The 22,131-nt window shown below is 33.9% G+C and overlaps 1 protein-coding gene across 2 annotated transcripts in view; it reads left to right on the top strand.

Moving 5' to 3' along the window:
- The window catches only part of LOC134798926 (uncharacterized), an 80,921-nt gene extending 59,501 nt beyond the window's left edge, over positions 1 to 21,420 (top strand). For both annotated transcript variants that reach the window (XM_063771357.1, XM_063771356.1), the window contains one exon: positions 20,594 to 21,420. In XM_063771357.1, the coding sequence (XP_063627427.1) occupies positions 20,594 to 20,676 (83 nt within the window). In that variant the 3' untranslated portion in view covers positions 20,677 to 21,420. The remainder of the gene's footprint in view (positions 1 to 20,593) is intronic.
- The last annotated feature ends 711 nt before the right edge of the window (positions 21,421 to 22,131 follow it).

Raw genomic sequence — 22,131 nt, 5'->3', positions numbered from 1 at the left:
TGTCTATGGCTATCCTTTAGAAATATCGATCAGTAAGGTACGCTCAGTGCTTTTGAAGCGATCTCGACATTAGAAGGCCACTTTATTTTGAATCCCTTGTTCTGAACATCCTGTCCCTTGGGTGCACCTTGCATAGTACTTACATACACAAGTTATTGTAAAAGAAGTGGGATCTAATTGACTGCATTAATTTAACATGGCTGACACGTTTAAAGGTATCGAGGTGTAGGGCCTCAGGTGATACAGAGGACAATTAACATAATTTACTGCTTTGGTTTGAAGAGAATATCAAGACAGAGAAAGAAACATTGGGTCTACAAGTTTCAACACACGTCTGGTTTAAAAAATTACTCATAGTAAACTAGTGATTTTTTGTACCTATTATGACTTAATTTACTTACAAACGTAATTTTACGTTTATACAACGTATCTTGCACTTTTTAGGTGTGATAAATTAGTACAACAAACTAGTTTACAAAGCAGGATTTGAATTCAGTGATCACTTTTTTGATATCGGTGGTCGTAAAAACCACCGAATCCAAGGAAATCAACACCAGCGATGTCAAAATTAATCGCTTTTTAGCAATTACAGAAATAACATGAGTGATACAGAGGAGATGTAATAATGATGGATTTACGTACTTTCGAGGATTTCTTAATCACTTGCATAACGATAAATGCACTAAAACTTTCGGAGTAAATTTCACCACCGATCTCAAAAAAACATAGAACCAAACCCACCGAAGGACGGTGAAACCTTTAAAAAAATCACTTTATTATACTGTGACTGTACCTCTACTCTATTCAACGGTTAAGGCACAACTAAAGCATACTATGTTTGAGACACTGAGTTCCTGGTTTACAACTTTGAAGGAGTACCGACATGTTACACCGAAATCAGGCACTAGCCCGGGACACATCGTAAATTTGGTTTTATTCAATGAGTTGAGCAAACACATTATTGTGATATAAAGATTATGATAAGTTAACTAATACCCTATGCGTGAATACCCATAATAACTCCGATCTAATGCCCCATCTTGAGTAATAATTTTTTGTTTTATAAAATCTGGGTGCGGGACACTCCCACCGAACATCATTTTTGGCATTTGAATTTTTTTTCTTGTATTATATAAACAATAAATAAATAATTTGATAGTGTCCCAGGCAGAATATAGGCTGAAGATCATGCCTAAATTAATTCAGATTTATTGAACAGTAAATTCAATCATTTATTGCCCCGGACACGTAAAAATGGCCCTCCTGAGAAATCCCCATGTACGATACGATATATTATCATTTTATATTTTTTATTAACTGGTAATTGACATTTATTACCAGAAGACAAGTAGTATACAACAAACAATGAAAAGCCTTAAAATAAAAATTCCAAACTAACATTAAAAACTAAGCTTAAAAATAATTTATGTAAGTATAACTAGCAGTAAGTGTAACTAACAGCGTGCCCAGAAGGCTGGCAGCATTGGCACGTTGTATGGCAATGCTGATATGCTGCGCTATATTTATTTATTTATTTATAGTACATATGGTCCTAATTTCCCGCACTAGTGCGTAAAATAGCACTTTTCGTGCGTATGTCAAAAGTTTACAGGGCCATATGTACTGTAAAACGTTGTACGATACACGTGCGAATAGGTAATAGAATAGAATAGAATAAATAAATGTTTATTGTATAACTGTGTACATACAAAGGTGGTAATTTACAAAGTAATAAGTATCAACAGTTGCTTGCTAGGGCGTACAATTATGGTACGCAACCTACATATGTATCTTAAAACTAAGCTTATAACCGGCCCCGCTGATCCTAAAAAAAAAAAAACAATTGCCCGCCATTTGAATTGATTGCGCTACGTCTCAGCAGTGCCCGGCGCCTCCTTCAGGTACTTACGAAATACGCTAATTAAACAATACACCTTGCTCACCACGGTGACAATAGGCTTATCGACCCTTTTCTATTGTTCGATCTCGACTCGGGCGCGTTATTGTGTTACCGAGCATACTACCTGGACCCTTCACCCACCGACGTCTTCATTCATGCCTTCTTTATGTGTGTATTATACTGTAGGTGTTTGTGATAAGTATTAGCGATAGGTATTTGCAATAGGTATTAGCGATAGGTATTTGCAATAGGTATTAGCGATAGGTATTTGCAAAAGGTACTTATTTGCGATGCATTATCTTATTATCTTACAACCTCTTGGAGCTATTTCGATTTATAAGGAATACAGTTCTAACCTAACCTAACCTAATTAGAATTTACACAAGTAATCCGTCGGTAGCCTAAACTAACCTAAACCTTCTTTTACCAAACCTAACTTGACCAAACCTAACTAAAATCAACCTAACTTCTCATTTCAAACTAACCTGCTTTCACCTAGTCTTCGTTCAAGTTATGTTTTAACCTAAATACCTAAACTTACCTATCCAAACTAAAGCATCCTACATATCGTATACATACTTACCTATATTGTGCATATTGTATTGTGTTATTTTATTTAGTTTTACCTATTTCTAACTCATTATTTTTGTCTGCGATAAATGCAATTCAACCTAATGTAGCCTTTTTTATTCTTAAACTATTCTATCTTCTTAAACTTAGTATGTAAGTATGTCTCATTATCTAATACTATATAGTTTGTTTTCACATACATTTTTATGTTCTTTGTAACACGATAGAAAGTAAACTCGTAGCTACTTGTTTCTTTGTATTATTAAAATAATAACGAGGCGTGTGAGGCATTTCTTGTGCACTTGTTTTCATTGTTATAACAGCTTAATTGCTTTATTGATAGACGTCTATTATATTTTATGCTGACAATGGATTATTATGTGGATATAATTTGGGTTTGAGTACAGGGAGCATCTGTTTAGATGAACTTGTTGAGACATGTTACTTTGTATGATTTAAAAAAAAAAAAACGAGACGTGTCAACTGGTTTCAACATGATTTAGTCTAATACGTCGGCATTTCTTGTGTGTTGGTATTCATTGTTATAACAGCATAATTGCTTTATTGGTAGACATCTATTATATTTTATACTGACAATGGATTTATTGTTTCCTATTATGCTTTTGAATTTGGGTTTTAGTAAAGAGAGCGTCTGTATTAGATGAACCTGTTGAGACATGATTTGAACGATACTGTATCCTGCTCACTATCACAGTATAAAAGCCGAAGAGAAATGGGTTTGAGTAAGTATTACTGTCGTGGCAGTCCTCTGTATCAGAGCTCCTTGTATCTACTGCAGTATATAGAAATATAGTGTTAATTCAACTGTGAAGTGAAGTGTTTAAGTGTTTATAGAAAGACCCAACGATGGATGTAAGTATGTCTTTTATTACCGTAACTTACTTTGTTTTGTTTTCACTTGTGTTCTTTGTGTTTTAATTATCAAGATTGTAGACAGTGTTTAAATTATTGTTTTATATTGTTTCAGTTCACTGAAAATACTTTCAAGAACTATTACTACCCGGATGATAATAAAGACGAATCAAGCGATGAAGAGGGTACGCTTGGTCTCAAAGTTAAACAAGCCATCGCAAAGAAACGTTCAGGAAACAATATCGATAGCTTCTTTGAACGACCTAAAAAGCAGTCTAAAGTTGTGAAACGGTCTTCAAATGTGAGCAAAAGTTCACCAGACGGTGTTGGAAACTTGTCATCCGGACAAGACGACGGGGCCTATGCATCACATTTGATTAAAATCGAGATATATGATATGCATAAAATCAAAAACGTCCCACCCATGGAACACTGGAAGCATGCGGGCTTCAGATTGAAATATTTTGCGTTGGAAGACGATTTGGAGCTACAAAATACACGAAATATTATTTATAACATAACAAAGCAATTAGCTTCTAAGGACAGTTGTGTGAAATATTTTATAGATAATAAGAAACAGTGATAGTTATAATTATTAATGATAGTAGTAGCTTAATGATTGTGTTAACGTATTTCTCATTTTTTACCTCTCCTTAAGTACATTTTCCATGTAACAGCAACAATATTTTTATTGTATCACATTACAACAAGTTTTAATTTAATACTTCTCATTTGTAAAGATTACAGTCCCCACTCTTAGAAATCTTATACCTGTAGTCAACTATTTAAATGAAAGAAAGCACTGTATGATTTCTCATTTCATAATGGACTCTTTGAGCTGTGATGTCTACGATCTTGAACTTATCAGACTCTGTGAAGAAATAGAAGAAAATGAAGATCTATGCGAGGCTGCCCGTCTTGTGAGCCAACTACATCGAGAGGCGTAAGTAAAAATATTCCTGTTCATACATATTTATTACTCTTAACCAGTACCTGTTTAACAAAGGATGGGTTCCTAACTTGTTGTGACCTGAACTTATTGTTAGGATAAACGTGGGGTGGGAGAGTGCTGGTTATATAGTAAGCGGGGTATCTCGAGTTCATATCATTCAGTGTTTTGGTGCCGTGCTTGTACTGTGATATCCTTTTCCATAATGGTGTTTACTTACTATCATATTGGTCTCACTTTGCCTCGTGATAAGATTGAGGAATTAAGTAAAGAATTTATTTTAGCATATTTTCATAGAAATATAAGAATGTGGTACATATCAAACAAATTACCTCACTCGTTACTGGAAGATTCTGATATTATACCGTATTATACACCATGTGATGGGCATATCAAAAATTCCAAGGGGAATACTCAGTCATCAGATGTGATTGATGGAGTTTTGATGATGCGGGCCTATTGTCAGCAGTGTCGAAAAGACTTACGTTAGTATATACAATCAACCATTTCAGTAATTAAGTTTATTTTATCTGACATTAAGATATTTATGTTTATTATGTATTGTTATAGATCTTCTCAAATAGGACGGGGAGTAAAAAGGGCAGCTGCAGTTTTGGAGACCGAAGAATTCTTGATGAAGAAAAACCGTCCAGCAGCAGCTGAACCTGTAGCATCAACATCATCCGAACCAGTTCCCGATGTCATTATCAGTACAAATAATAATCATGAAATTGAATGTTCTGTGTGTAATAAGTTTGTCTCTAAAAGATATTTTAAAAATCATTTAAATAGTAATCTTCACAAAAATAATGTTTTAAGGGCTGACATTGAATGGGTTAATGTTCAGTTAATTGAAAATGCTTTTAAGAATAGGGTGGCCACTTACAGAATACTATTAAATGAAAATGTTCACCAACCATTTACTCCCGAATCCATTTTACTAGGAAATAAAGATAAAATCTTTGCATTATTGGATCGTTCCCTCACTGATCACCATGCTTTAAAAGTAAACTTTATTTTGAATGCGGATTTTACTCAAGAGAGCAAACAAGTAAATAATACATTTGATTTCCAATTATGTAACAATGTAGTTGATGTTAGCAGCGACAAAGATGAGATTTTCGAGTCAGTTGTTAAAGATATATTAACAAAATTATTTAACTTTGAGAGAAAAGACTGTGGATGGAGTTTAGTAAAATTTAACTATCTAGATGTCAATGTAAACAAATTTAATCCATTGCGTGGTTCTTCCTATATCGAATTACCACGTGATATTCAGAACAGAAAAGCTGTTATTAATGTAAAAAATAATGATCATGAATGTTTTAGATGGGCTGTATTGTCAGGCTTGTATCCACCTACAAGTCATCGTTCAAACACTGCGAAATCATATATAGCGCATAAAAATAAATTAAATTTTAGAAATTTAACTTTCCCACTTAAGGTTGGAGATATTCAGAAATTTGAAAAAATGAATGATATAAGTATAAACGTTTTTGGTCTTGAATACAATTCGAAAAGTAAAAAACATGACGTAGTAGGCCCATTACACTTAACAAAGTGGAAAAAAGCTACCCACTTGAACTTATTGTACATATCCAAAGACAGTAAGGGTGTTAGAACATATAAACCTATCAGGTTGTAAACCTTACGCCACGAGCTGGCGACTATTTTGTTTTGTCTGTGGTTTTCTATTTTGTCAGTTTACTTGAACAACTGAATATATATATCGTTTTTTCTGTCTGCACAAATAATGTTTTACTCTATTCAATCCTGGTAGAATTCCACTCCAAACCCAATAAAGGGGCATTATTGCTATATCAAAAATTTATCTAGGTTAGTATCTAAACAATTATCAAATACATAGCATGCTGCACATATGTGTGATGGTTGTTTGTCGAACTTTACAACTCCCGACAATTTAATGAATCATCAAAGAAACGATTGTTTCCATGTTTGTACACATTTACCTTCAGAACAGGATAAAAAGAAAAACTGGTTCAATGAAAACGTTTCCTCCAATATACTTACTTTCGATAATTATGAACGTAAATTAAGGGTACCTTTTGTTATTTATGCTGATTTCGAGGCCTTTCTAAACCCGATTCAAACAGGTACAATTAATCCTACTACATCCTCAACAACAAATGTACAAAAACATGAGGTATATAGTTTTGGATACTACATTAAATGTTCTTATAATGATAAATTGTCAGTGTACAGAACATATAAAGGCAAAAATTGCACCCAGGAATTTATGAAGTATATGGAACAAGACTTAAAGGCCATTTGTAGGAGAAATACTTTTGTAAAAACTCCATTGCCTTTATCTAATGCAAATAATGTGCATATTGCTCAGAGTAGTACATGTTATATTTGTGATAAAAATTTAAACGAGGATTCAGTCATTTCCTATAATTACCATACTGGTCTTTATGAAGGAGTGGCACATAAATTTTGTTCTGAAAAATACAGGGCACCTAATTTTGTACCTGTATTTTTCCATAATTTGTGTAACTATGATAGTCATTTTATAGTGCATGGGCTTGGTTTGGCGGAAGGCGACATTGAACTGATTCCAGGGAACAAAGAGAAATACATTTCATTTTCTAAGAGCTTACAAATAAATAATCGCACAATTAAATTGAGATTTGTCGATTCACTTAAATTTATGTCCAGTAGTCTTGACAAATTGGCAAAAAACTTGTTGCCTGAACAATTTCATGAATTAAAATTGAATTTTTCATGCGAGGAGGATTTTAAATGCTTATTACGAAAGGGTGTCTATCCCTAAGAACACATGTCATCATACGATTCTTTAAACTTAACAGCTCTTCCCTCTAAAGATGATTTCTTTAGTTCCTTGTCTGATAGTCACATCTCAGAAGAGGATTATGATCACGCAAAAGATGTTTGGTCTCATTTTCAATGCAAAAATATGGGTGATTATTCTGATTTATATTTAAAAACTGATGTTCTATTACTAACTGATATATTTGAAAATTTTAGAAACCTTTGTCTTAAGACGTATGGATTAGACCCCGCTCATTATTATACTGCTCCGGGATTAAGTTGGGATGCAATGTTAAGAACTACAAAAATAAAACTAGAACTCCTAACTGATATCGATAAAATAGCTTTTATATCAAAAAATATTCGAGGTGGCATATCACAATGTAGTAATAGATACGCGAAGGCTAATAATATTTTATTGGAAGATTATAATCAAAATATCCCATCGTCATTTCTTATGTACTTTGATGCAAATAACCTTTACGGGTGGGCTATGTCTCAATGTCTTCCTACCGGTAAATTTGAATGGGTAAATACAGATACTGACTTTAATATATCTGATGACGCTGATCATGGTTTAATTTTAGAAGTTGATCTCGAATACCCTAACGAGTTGCATAACTCTCATTCAGATTTGCCATTTTGTCCTGAAAACGTTTGTTTGGGTAATTCCAAAGAAAAAAAATTAATTCCTAATTTAAATAAAAAAACGAATTATGTCATTCATTATAGAAATCTAAAACAGTGTTTGAAGAATGGTTTGAAATTGAGTAAAATCCATCGCATTCTTAAATTTCAGCAGTCTATGTGGTTAAAAAGTTACATAGATTTGAACACCCACATGCGATCACAGTCATCATCCGATTTTGAAAAAGATTTCTTTAAACTAATGAATAATTCAGTGTTCGGTAAGACCATGGAAAATGTTGCAAAACGCGTAAATGTCAAATTATTAAATCACTGGGAAAATCGAGGAAAAACGCAGGGGGTTCAATCTTTGATAGCGAAACCTGAGTTCCATAGTTTATCCTTATTCTCTGAGAATTTAGTGGCCGTTCAATTGAATAAAACTAAAATATTTTATAATAAACCGATTTATCTGGGATTTTGCGTATTAGATATATCGAAAACTTTGATGTATGACTTTCACTACAGCTACATGAAAACCAAATATCCAGACAATCTTAAGCTTCTTTATACAGATACTGATAGCTTAGTATATCAAATTTTCACGGAGAATTATTACGCAGATATAAAATCAGATCTTAATTTATATTTTGATACATCTGACTATCCTTCTAACAATAAATATGATTTGCCGTTAATAAATAAAAAGCGATTAGGGTTTTTCAAAGATGAAAATAATGGTAGAATTTTAAAAGAATTCGTAGGTCTGAGATCTAAAATGTATACCTTAGATGTTGAAAAATATGACGAGAATGATGAGAAAACTGAAAAATACGGTGTTTTATCAAAAGCCAAAGGAGTCAATAAATGTGTTACAAAAAAATTTACTCTTGACAATTACAAAACGTGTTTATTTAATAAAAATTTGCAACGCGCTCAAATGCTAAGATTTAAGTCTATAAAACATATAATATTCACTCAAAAAATAAATAAAATATCATTATCGCATGAAGATACAAAACGGTACTTATTAGAAAACTCTTCTGACACTCTAGCGTGGGGTCATTATAAAATACCGCAATAATGAAAAAGTTTCAAAGTTGTAATATAATCACACAGAACATTCGAGTTCCAAATTCTTGTTTGTACATTGTATATTTTTAAGGTATTACTTGTAAACATGTAAAAAATGTATGAATTTTATTTTATTGTATCTTTTAAGGTATTTTTGTAAATATGAAACAAAAAAAATAATGTTAAAAGTGTGATCATAAATAATAAAAAAATTTTTACGTAATCATTTTGTTTTTTTTTTGTCTACTATATCTGAGTTGTTTAAATAGTAATCATCTTTCTGAATATTACCATTTAAAGTCTATCCGTTAACATATCAACACTCACCCACACACATACACACATACACATATATTACGATATTTAATAATGATTCACTTTTATCATCCTTTCACCACCATTGTCGCAGGTCCTAGTGGGTGTGGTAAAACGCAATTTGTTACAAACTTTTTGAATAACTCCAAAGAGATATGTAATGTTGAATTTGATGAAATTATTTGGTGTTATGATGAAATGCAACCTCTCTACAATCTGGAAAATGTAAATTATAGTCAAGGAATACCAGATTTATCAATTTTTGATGGGAAGAAACCTAAACTTCTTATTATAGATGATTTGATGAGAGAATCAGATATTCGTCCATCTGATTCGTTGACATTTTTACGAAAGGTAGTCATCATAGAAACTTAAGTGTTTTTTATATTACACAAAACGTATTTCATCAAGGTAGAGGTCAACGTGATATTTCATTGAATACAAGCTACATTGTATTTTTTAAAAATCCCAGGGATAAAACTCAAATACGCTACCTGTCACGACAAGTTTACCCAGAAAACTCAAAGTTTGTGGACGAAGCCTACAAAGATGCTACAAAGGAGGCTCATGGTTACCTCATGATTGACCTGAAACAAAATACAAATGACATATGCCGTTTTAAAACAAAAATATTTCCGTTTGATGGGCATTGCACAGTGTATGTACCTAAAAAGGGGTTTAAATATGATAAAAATCACCATATTTTAGTCAGTTCTACATGATGCATGCAAGAGTAAACACATATAAACATTTACTTGAAGCATTGCAGTTGCTTAAACCCAAATATCGTACTGCGTTACTTAAATCTTGTGACGATGAAGAGATCAACATTATTTGTGAGTGCATTTATAACGTCCTAAATGGAAAAATTCCATTAGAAAAAAAAGAAAAGACGAAACTAAAAAAATATAAAGATATTTTAAGAAAATTAGTTTCGAAAGGGAAACATAAAATAAGAAAAACTGTTATAGTTCAAAAGGGTGGTGGGTGAAAGGTGCATTTTTACCTATTCTTTTAGGTGCAGTTTTAAGTGCTTTAGTGAACTCTTTATCATAAACAAAATGGAAAACACAAAAAAATGTTATTAGTTGAATCAGATTTTATTGAAAGGCTGAAACGGAATGAGAGTCCACCCGAAAATTCCTCATCTCGGCTAGATGGAGAGATGCAAAAAATCCTTAAAAGTAAAATGAATGATCGCGAAAAGTGGACGTTATATTCTCAAGCATTACAAAGATTTCTACATTTTATTGAAACAGATCGAAAACCGTTTAGAATACCCATCGTGATGGAGGGGGTAGATCAAGTCATCAACGAAAGTAATGATATTATAAAAACAAAAGTGAACAAAAAGGAGGAGATTGAAAATAATGAGTCAGTTACAGATAATGTAACTGAAGCAGCCACACCGTCATCGTTTAATACACGACCTGGCGAAATAAATCAAGAACTAATGCCAATTAGTCCGTCAAAAATTATAAACATATTACCTAAATCTTATGAAAAAAAAGCTCGAACGTTGTTAGATTACATTGTTTCAAGTAAACCGAAAATTTGGTGGAAACAGACTGGTGAAGTTGTTATAAATAACCAAACCATTCAAAATAGTAATATTACTGATTTGGTAAGCGACACCGTTAGATGTCTTAAACGTCCTAAGCCAATTGGATGGGAAGTGTTTGCTTTACTTTTAAAAGATATCGAAGTTCCTAGGTCATGCATATGCATGCGACTTTGAATTTATGGACCAGTCCTAACGTGGACACTCACGGTAGGACTGGTCCATAAATTCAAAGTCGCTCAGCGAGCTATGGAAAGGGCTATGCTCGGAGTCTCTCTGAGGGATCGTATTCGAAACGAAGTCATCCGTCAGAGAACTAAAGTCGTCGACATAGCCCACCGGATTAGCAAGCTGAAGTGGCAGTGGGCCGGTCATATTAGCCGTAGAACCGATAATCGTTGGGGTAGGCGAGTTCTGGAGTGGAGACCGCGCATCGGCAAACGTAGCGTAGGACGCCCTCAGACTAGATGGAGCGATGACCTTCGCAAGGCGGCTGGCAAGAGCTGGATCAGAGTTGCCGCAAATCGTGCTCAATGGCGTGCAATAGGAGAGGCCTATGTCCAGCAGTGGACGAGAGTAGGCTGATGATGATGATGAGGTCATGCATAGGTAATCCTACAAATTTAGCATTTATTAATGGTACTCCTTTGATTGAACCCTTTACCCCCTCCACATCTATGAAGACGAGAGCCTCAACAGATAAAGATAATAACACTTCTACGCCTCTTGCTACACGGGAGCAAAAGCGATCCGGAAAGAAAATAGAGTGGGAAAGGTGGACTCCTTATTAGATATTAACAGAATCTATTATGACGTCTCTAATCCAGCTGGCTATAGCAGTTTAAATAATTTATCAAAGGAAATGAAAGGTCAAATGAACAAAGAGGAAGTGAAAAAATGGTTACAATCTCAAGACACGCACACGCTGCATAAACCTATTCATAGACGATTTACTAGAAATAAATACATTCTCTCGAACTTTAATGAACTTTGGCAAGCTGATTTAAGTGATATGAGTACTTATAGTCAATATAATGATGGGTACAAATATATTCTTTGTGTTATTGATGTGTTCAGTAAATATGCTTTTGCAAGAGCCATGAAGAAGAAGGATTCAGCAACTGTTAAACAATGTTTTGAAAGCATATTTACTGAAGCCAACTCTGTTCCCCGTCACATCCAATCTGATAAAGGTACAGAATTTGTTTCAAAGGCGGTTAGAGATTACTTTAAGAGCAAAAATATTAATTATTATACCACTAATAACCCCGACATTAAAGCAAGTATAGTAGAAAGGTTTCAAAGAACACTTAAAATGAAAATGTGGCGTTACTTCACTCATAAGAATACATATAACTACACAAATATATTACAAGATCTTCTACATTCTTACAACCATAGCTATCATTCTAGCATTAAAATGCGCCCAGTTGATGTTAGCTCTAATAATATTATGACTGTTTGGTGTAATTTATATGATCGCAAAAAAGATAGGCAAATTTCATTAGAAACTAAAAAACTAAATGTAGGTGATCATGTTAGAATCACTAAATATAAGCATGTGTTTCAAAAAGGTTATGAAAGTAATTGGAGTGATGAAATATTTATTATTGATTCGATTATTAACAGATCGCCACGAGTTGTTTATACAATAAAGGCTTTAGAAGGTGAACCCATCATTGGTACATTTTATTCTAAAGAATTACAAAAGGTAACTTACCTCCCCTCCAACGAGTATAAAATTGATAAAATAATACGCTCGCGTCGAGTTGCTGGCAGAAAGGAAATACTAGTTAAGTGGCAAGGCTATCCTAATAAATTTAATTCTTGGATACCTGAATCAAACTTAAAGAAAATATGAGTGAAAATAGTTTTTATCTAACTTTGTTAAGTAATAGTTCATCAGATTACTACACGGATAACACGACTGCACATTTCTTAACTAAATTACCAAAGACCATTAAATTGGATGGAGAATGGGTAGTTGGGTTGGTGGAATTTCAATATCCTTGTTCCATGTATAATGTTCAAGAGCACGAAAACATCATTTATTTAAAGAAAAAGGTGTTATCACCCACCGATAAAACTACAAAAATAGTGGATATAAAAACTCATATACCAGCCACTACATATGATAATATAGATCATTTTCTTCAAGCGTTTAATGAAAACCCACAGTTAAAAAATAACGTAAAATTTCGATATGATGGATTAACAAAACTGGTTGGAATAGCAACAACAAATAAAGAAATAACATCTATCATTACAACTCCGATACTAAGTCTGCAATTGGGTTTTAAACCGAAAACAAATTTAAAACAAAATACATTAGGAAAAAGCCCTGCAAATTTATATTTAGGTTTACCATCTCAAATATTTGTTTATACTGATATAATACATCCGCAAGTAGTCGGAGATGTTATTACTTCATTACCCAGAATAATACCTTTAGATCCAACTAAGTTCATTTATGGAGCTTATAAAACTCACATCTTCTCACCCGCTCATTATGTACCAGTTTTACGAAGAGAGTTCGATACCATTGAAATAGATATAAGAACAACGACTGCTGTCAGAGTACCATTTCAATTTGGATCTTCTTGCGTGAAGCTACACTTTCAACGAGTAAAATGATTTACAACAGATCGTCAGTCTCTTGTCCTTACGAACATTATTATTCACACCAAGCCGGCTCTGGGATAGGTATTGTCTATAAGGGAGTTCCATATCAACGAGGACATGGTATAGACAGTTTTTTGGGTGGACTATTTAGATCAGTGCTCCCTTTGTTATCTAGCGGTTTAAAAACCATTGGAAAAGAAACCTTAGGGGCAGGGGTTGGTTTGTTATCTGATATGGTAAATTCTCGTCCTATGGATAGTTCCATTCGATCACAATTAAAGGAAGCGAGCGCTAACCTAAAAAGAAAGGCTGATGAAAAAATTGATTCTCTCATGTCAGGATCTGGGTATAAAATGTCGAATAAAAGAAGAGAACCGCTCATTACTCGAAAAGCATCGCGACGAAGAGGAAGTAGAAATAATAATAAAAATAACGATATATTTTCAAGTTAAATAATGTCATTTCTACACAGTCATTCATGTGAATGTGCAAAATCTGAATTAGATATATTTGCCCTTCCATCAACCCAAACAAGTATTGAAAGCGGACATTGGATTCATTACAAACCAATTTCATCTTTAAGTGATGATGGCCCCATTGAATTTCAAGTACCTGGATCAGGAGATGACTACATTGATCTATCACACACAATGTTACATATTACTGCTAAAGTATTGAATCAAGATGGGACAAAATTAAAAGCAGATGCCGGAGTTGGACCCACCAATAACTGGCTACATTCCCTTTTCAACCAACTTGATGTATATTTAAATCAAAAACTCATATCACCCCCAAACAATACATATGCTTACCGTGCTTATATGGAAAATCTTCTCAACTATGGACCGGCAGCCAAAAAAACCCATCTTACTTGTGGGTTATGGTATGAGGATACCCCAGATTTTATAGATACCGTTGACGCCAACAACAAAGGATTTCAGAAAAGACTAGAATTTATCAAAGAGAGTAAGGAAGTGGAAATGATTGGACATTTGCATGGCGATATATTTAACCAAGAGAAATTCTTGATAAATGGTGTTGAATTGCGTATTAAGTTAGTCCGATCAAAAGAATCATTTAATTTAATTTGTCATCAAGATAAAAAACTTAAAGTACAAATAACAGATGCTAGTCTCATTGTTAGAAGAACAAAAATCAATCCTAGCGTTTTGTTAGCCCATCAAAAAGTATTGGCAACAACGACTGCGAAGTACCCCATTACGAGAGCAGAAGTTAAGGTTCTCACAATACCAACAGGGGTCCAGGGTAAAACATTAGATAATATATTTCTCGGACAAATTCCTAAACGCTGTATTATTGGATTTGTATCAAATTCAGGTTTTAATGGAAATTTAGCTTTGAATCCATTTAATTTTCAAAATTATAATATGAATTCATTTAGCTTGTTTGTAGATGGTCATGAAATTCCTTCTAAAACATTACAACCGTCATTTAGTTCTGGTTTAATAGCGGCGGCATATCACACCTTATTTTCTGGAACTGGTATTCATTTTCACAACGAAGGTAATGGAATAAGTAGCAGTGGCGGCGACTCCATACAACCCGATTCCCACCGGCTTGCCTAACATTTCTTGCTACATATACCAAACTTATTAATCTTATTATCCATAACGAATACACTACGTAGTACTAAAGATTAGTAATAGATTTTTCAACCAATCATAGCGGGCGCGCGAAGTGTAGCTTCTCGAGTCTAAACTTCACTAATCATTGATGAGCCACCACCACAGATACGAAAATTCACGCACACACGCATAAACTCCGCTATGGTAGTCCGCGTATAAGAGCTCAAAAATAACTCGGTCCTGCGTCGAGCTATTTATTTGAATAGAAACCTTACATGTAAGGTAATAAGGTTTATATTGGAGTGTGTAGTGTTTTCCACATTTTTTTCTTGCTTCATTTTAAATAAAAACCTTAATTCAAGTCAATAAGGTTTATATTGGAGTGTGTAATTTTCCACAATTTTGTGGAAATTGCTTCATTTGAAAATATAACCCATAATTCAAGGCAATAAGGTTAAAATTGGAGTGTGTAATGTTTTCCACAATTCTTTAATGTTGCCATATAAAACATTAAAATAAATAAAATAAAATAATACATTAATTGAATGTTAATGTGCAAAATGTTATCGTATTTCGCTGCTATTAATATAATATTTTGTGGAAAGCTTGAAAATACAGATAACTTTTATTACTGAGCCCAAGAATCTTATGTAGTTTCAAATTGAGTTATTTATTAACGGAGGTTTCTTCAAATAAAGTCCTATTTCTAGATCTAACTTTTTTAATTCGTGGATGAAAAAGAATATCATGGCAACATTCATACGCCATTCCCGGTGTTTTACAAACACTTGTTATTGGAAAATTATATGTGATTTAGTTACTTTTGTGCATAAATTGATATTTAAAACTTACTTAACCAGTGAAATTTAGTTTTGCTAGTATTTTGTGTGTAAGTAAGTGTTGTGTATTGTTCGCAGTGCAGGTGTATTTAAGGTCAGTTCGTGTTTTTTAAGAATAGGTATTTTTACGTAGCCCATTTTGATTGTTGTGTTGTAAATTGTTTGCTAAATGAGTCAACACGTTTACCACGCTATCTTTTGAGATTAATTAGTGATGACAAGTACGGCAAAGGTTATATTATATACTACTAGGGGCTACACTAACTGCAACGGTTCGCGTCCAAGGTCACATCTAGCGCAGAAGAAGTAAGTATTACCTAATGTTAGGTTAGGTAGGTGTTTTTTTTTTTGCTACGGGTTACCTAGCAAACATTCTCACGCGCCGCTACTGATAAGTAGAACAGATTATGGTGGAGGATATTGTTTGTTATGTTTTGATTTAACCCCTGATTTATCTGCTAGTTCAACTTCACACTGGAATCTTGTTAGACATGGAAGTGTTCGGATAGAAGTACGCTTTGATTCGGCTCTAACTAGCACCATTAATTGTATTGTGTATGCAGAATTTGACAACATTATTGAAATAAACAAAAACCGTGATGTATCTGTAGATTATAATAGTTGAAAAACATAATTATATAAATACAATGTTTTCTTTCGTTTACGTTATTTTGTTGTAGTCATTGTTTGCAGCATCATCAAGACATAAATTGTTATTAATTAAGTAATTGTGGATACTAATGAGATTCAATTTTGTATGAAGAAATTAAACCCACTTTTTGAATCAAATGTTTTTGCTGCTAACAAAATACCTATTTGGGTCGATCTACCTGTCTTTATTGTTAGTAATTTGGACCCTGACACGAAACCAGGCTCCCACTGGGTTGCCATACACATTGATGTTACTGGTATAGGAGAATATTTTGATTCCTTCGGACGGAAGCCTTCAGGTTACCATAACTTATTTTTAAAAAGAAACACCAGACAGTGGTTTTATAACAATAAACCTCTTCAAAACCATTTTACATCAGTTTGTGGTGAATATTGTCTAGTTTATTTGTATTTTAAATATCATGGAAAAACTATGACAGATATGCTAAGTTTGTTTTCTGATAATTCTGTATGTAATGACCTTGTATTAAGGAATATGTTTATAACATTTTTTGTGAAATAAAATAATACGTGTACTTAAATAAGATTTTTTATTTTTTCATATAATACAAAGACCTTTCTAAACCACACATTTTTTTTAAATTTTATTATTTACAAAATATATCTTAACATTCTTTGTTACTTAAAAAACGAGACGACACAAAAAAAATCTGTTACATGGAAAATGTACTTAAGGAGAGGTAAAAAATGAGAAATACGTTAACACAATCATTAAGCTACTACTATCATTAATAATTATAACTATCACTGTTTCTTATTATCTATAAAATATTTCACACTACTGTCCTAAGAAGCTAATTGCTTTGTTATGTTATAAATAATATTTCGTGTATTTTGTAGCTCCAAATCGTCTTCCAACGCAAAATATTTCAATCTGAAGTCCGCATGCTTCCAGTGTTCCATGGGTGGGACGTTTTTGATTTTATGCATATCATATATCTCGATTTTAATCAAATGTGATGCATAGGCCCCGTCGTCTTGTCCGGATGACAAGTTTGCAACACCGTCTGGTGAACTTTTGCTCACATTTGAAGACCGTTTCACAACTTTAGACTGCTTTTTAGGTCGTTCAAAGAAGCTATCGATATTGTTTCCTGAACGTTTCTTTGCGATGGCTTGTTTAACTTTGAGACCAAGCGTACCCTCTTCATCGCTTGATTCGTCTTTATTATCATCCGGGTAGTAATAGTTCTTGAAAGTATTTTCAGTGAACTGAAACAATATAAAACAATAATTTACACACTGTCTACAATCTTGATAATTAAAACACAAAGAACACAAGTGAAAACAAAACAAAGTAAGTTACGGTAATAAAAGACATACTTACATCCATCGTTGGGTCTTTCTATAAACACTTAAACACTTCACTTCACTGTTGAATTAACACTATATTTCTATATACTGCAGTAGATACAAGGAGCTCTGATACAGAGGACTGCCACGACAGTAATACTTACTCAAACCCATTTCTCTTCGGCTTTTATACTGTGATAGTGAGCAGGATACAGTATCGTTCAAATCATGTCTCAACAGGTTGATCTAATACAGACGCTCTCTTTACTAAAACCCAAATTCAAAAGCATAATAGGAAACAATAAATCCATTGTCAGTATAAAATATAATAGATGTCTACCAATAAAGCAATTATGCTGTTATAACAATGAATACCAACACACAAGAAATGCCGACGTATTAGACTAAACCATGTTGAAACCAGTTGACACGTCTCGTTATTTTTTTTTTAAATCATACAAAGTAACATGTCTCAACAAGTTCATCTAAACAGATGCTCCCTGTACTCAAACCCAAATTATATCCACATAATAATCCATTGTCAGCATAAAATATAATAGACGTCTATCAATAAAGCAATTAAGCTGTTATAACAATGAAAACAAGTGCACAAGAAATGCCTCACACGCCTCGTTATTATTTTAATAATACAAAGAAACAAGTAGCTACGAGTTTACTTTCTATCGTGTTACAAAGAACATAAAAATGTATGTGAAAACAAACTATATAGTATTAGATAATGAGACATACTTACATACTAAGTTTAAGAAGATAGAATAGTTTAAGAATAAAAAAGGCTACATTAGGTTGAATTGCATTTATCGCAGACAAAAATAATGAGTTAGAAATAGGTAAAACTAAATAAAATAACACAATACAATATGCACACTATAGGTAAGTATGTATACGATATGTAGGATGCTTTAGTTTGGATAGGTAAGTTTAGGTATTTAGGTTAAAACATAACTTGAACGAAGACTAGGTGAAAGCAGGTTAGTTTGAAATGAGAAGTTAGGTTGATTTTAGTTAGGTTTGGTCAAGTTAGGTTTGGTAAAAGAAGGTTTAGGTTAGTTTAGGCTACCGACGGATTACTTGTGTAAATTCTAATTAGGTTAGGTTAGGTTAGAACTGTATTCCTTATAAATCGAAATAGCTCCAAGAGGTTGTAAGATAATAAGATAATGCATCGCAAATAAGTACCTTTTGCAAATACCTATCGCTAATACCTATTGCAAATACCTATCGCTAATACCTATTGCAAATACCTATCGCTAATACTTATCACAAACACCTACAGTATAATACACACATAAAGAAGGCATGAATGAAGACGTCGGTGGGTGAAGGGTCCAGGTAGTATGCTCGGTAACACAATAACGCGCCCGAGTCGAGATCGAACAATAGAAAAGGGTCGATAAGCCTATTGTCACCGTGGTGAGCAAGGTGTATTGTTTAATTAGCGTATTTCGTAAGTACCTGAAGGAGGCGCCGGGCACTGCTGAGACGTAGCGCAATCAATTCAAATGGGGGGCAATTTTTTTTTTTTTTTTTTGGATCAGCGGGGCCGGTGGATCGGCCCTGGGGTCAGGATCGGTGACCACTGAGAGGTGGGGCCAGAATCGGGGAATAGTTTCTACTTAAATACATGTCAAAGTTAAAAGACGTTTTTCTCTAAACACATTACGAAGCGATTCCTCAGGGCGCATACGATATACAGTTTTTAAGCATTTTTTTGTAGTTTAAACGTTTTGTGTACATCGACAGAATTAATTCGCAACTCGTGTCCCTTCGGTCGTGTTTTAATTATTTATCGCCACTCGTTTCGTAAATAACTATTATTACATACACAACCATCCTTACAGGCTATCCTAATTCGACAATATGGAATTTGATACAAAAAAGAAAATAAAAACATAGGTTCATAGGTACATTATTACAAATTACAGTAACACAATTGTACATAATACATATAACGAGGCCTTTGTGAATTCGCTCAAAAAACAAATCTAACTCGATCGCTCGATCGCTATTTAGCAGTCGATTTTCAGTAAAGGAAAACATCGTGAGGAGACCGGACTCATGCCAATAAGACCCAGTTTCCCCTCTGTGTTGGAAGGTCAGAGGGCAGTTGCTTACGTAAGAAACTAGTGCTTACGCCAATTCTTGTGCTAAAGCTAACTCTGCAGTGTGAAGGTGTCACTATAAACGTCAGATTCCTATGAAATTGTGACATTTATTGTGGCACTACACACTTTTGTCACGCCAAGCCGTTGCAGAGTTAGCTTGGACGGACTCTTGTATGCAAAACATACTTATTTATTCCTTCTCTTTTCTTCTTCTTCCTGCCCTTATTTATTTACCTACATGTACGAGTAAATGTATTTTATATTCGCGATAGATGTAGGTACTACTTTTACAGAACTTTTTTTATTTTTCATGAGTAACATAACAACTAGAGATGCAACGGATAGTTGTTTGGCCGGATACCGGATACCGGATATTCGGCCTGATCATCGGCCGGATATCCGGTATCCGGCCGCCAAATATTCGGCCGGCGAAATTATACCTACATTTCGGTTTTTCAGGTGCGCATTGTGCAGGCTTTGACCTGTTTCGTAGTAAAAGTTCGCGTGGACTCATTTCTAGGTTCGAAAATGAGTGCGCGTGCAATAGCGGAATGTTTAAAATAATAAACGAGTACGATTATGACCGTCACTGTTACTTAAATACAATTTGTTGACTCCAAAATCAAGCAAAATTACTATCCGGTATCCGGATAGTAGGTCACTATTCGGTATCCGGCCGGATAGTAAAAAGAGGGCCGGATAGGCCGGATACCGGATAGTAACCGGATATCCGGTGCATCTCTAATAATAACCGCGGTAGGTGCCTCAAGTGACAATATTGTGGTTTTTACAGAGAACAAGCGTTTCACTGAGGACTGCGATCGAGCTCAAGAAATCTATGAATGTTTACGATTGCGCGCAAAAAATCCGAAATAATGTATTTACTTTTTTTTCCGTGCTACGGGCTACGGCGTAGCAATAATGCTACAGCGTACGAATATACAGTTAAATAACATCTAGTACTTTAAAAAATCAAAGTTCAATAACTAAATAATAGGACAACTAATATTAACTACTTGAAACATGTTTTGTAACCCCACAAATATAAAAAATAAATAAACATGTAAAACTATTTTGACGACAACTTGGCAATGTATTAAATGTAAAACAATACTTTCGATATGTAAATTTCTGAGTTTTTGGCAATGTATCAAATATAATACATAACAGTTTCATGTATGGTTCTGTGTATTTAATGTTTTTAAATTCGAACGCGTTGTAAATATTTATGCACTAACAGATAGTAAATGCATCAAAGTGTAGATTATGGAAAATATATCAATGTAAGAAATAAATGCAAAACTAGCAGTGCGAACCGAAATCTGTGGTTTCCGTGGCGCCATGTTGATTATTACTAATTAATTTATAATGACACTTGTGTCCATTATTTTTTTCTATAAGAAAGGAGGGTAGATCGACATATTGATGGCAGAATTATTTTGTTAGGTAGTAAAATTAATCTGCTAGTTTTTTTAAAGTTCCATGTATCACTGGTGTTACAATGCCAAGATAAGGGTTATTGAACTCTCAACACCCAATATAGCCTCCAATAGCAGTTGAAGAATGTGACTGGTCTACTGGCGCCCCTCGTCAAAGCGCAGTATAACGAAAATAAACTAAAACGAATTTTAAACTGACTTTTATTCAACGCGTACAAAATATAAAAATACTCCTATAACGAGTAGGCGGTACAGCTTCGGATCCCTCAGGTTTTCCTTGGTTTTCTCCCTTTTGGTTCTTCCTACTCGGCTGCTGGTGGTGAACTGTACAATCCGAAGCTATTCCGTTCTACTTTTATCCTAAATTCTAAGAAAGAGAGTTACATTACGATAAAGAGACATAATCTGATTTGATTCGCGGATTTATGCGACCTCTAATTAGTTGATGACGTCATACGATTAATCGGGCATAAAATTTCACTATCTCTTTACCGTTTATAGACTCGTATTTTAATTATATCGCTAATTATCCACTTAAAACTATTACAATCAGTTAACCAGACTCATTAGTCATAATAATAAACAATGCATTAAACTCAAAGACTTCACAAACAATAGGCCTGGAATGCCGCATAGAACCCGGAAAGACGTTTTATGGCCTTTCGAGCACCTGCTCGGGCTCGCATACCTGCACTAGGTCAACGAACCTTATCTTACTAGGTAATTAAGTCTACCCTACCCTAACCCTAACCTAACCTAACCCTACAATGTTTATAAACATTGTCGTTATCTAACTCTTACAGGTTGTGTGACAAACATCGAAATTTGTTTAATTGATAGCGAATTCGCGGCGCGTCATAATCTCGCGGATCATTTTGATCGACCAATTAGA

Source organism: Cydia splendana, chromosome 17, assembly GCF_910591565.1.
Source record: "Cydia splendana chromosome 17, ilCydSple1.2, whole genome shotgun sequence".
NCBI lineage: Eukaryota > Metazoa > Arthropoda > Insecta > Lepidoptera > Tortricidae > Cydia > Cydia splendana.
Note: the sequence above shows the minus strand (reverse complement) of the source record. Positions and strands in the feature narration are given on the sequence as shown.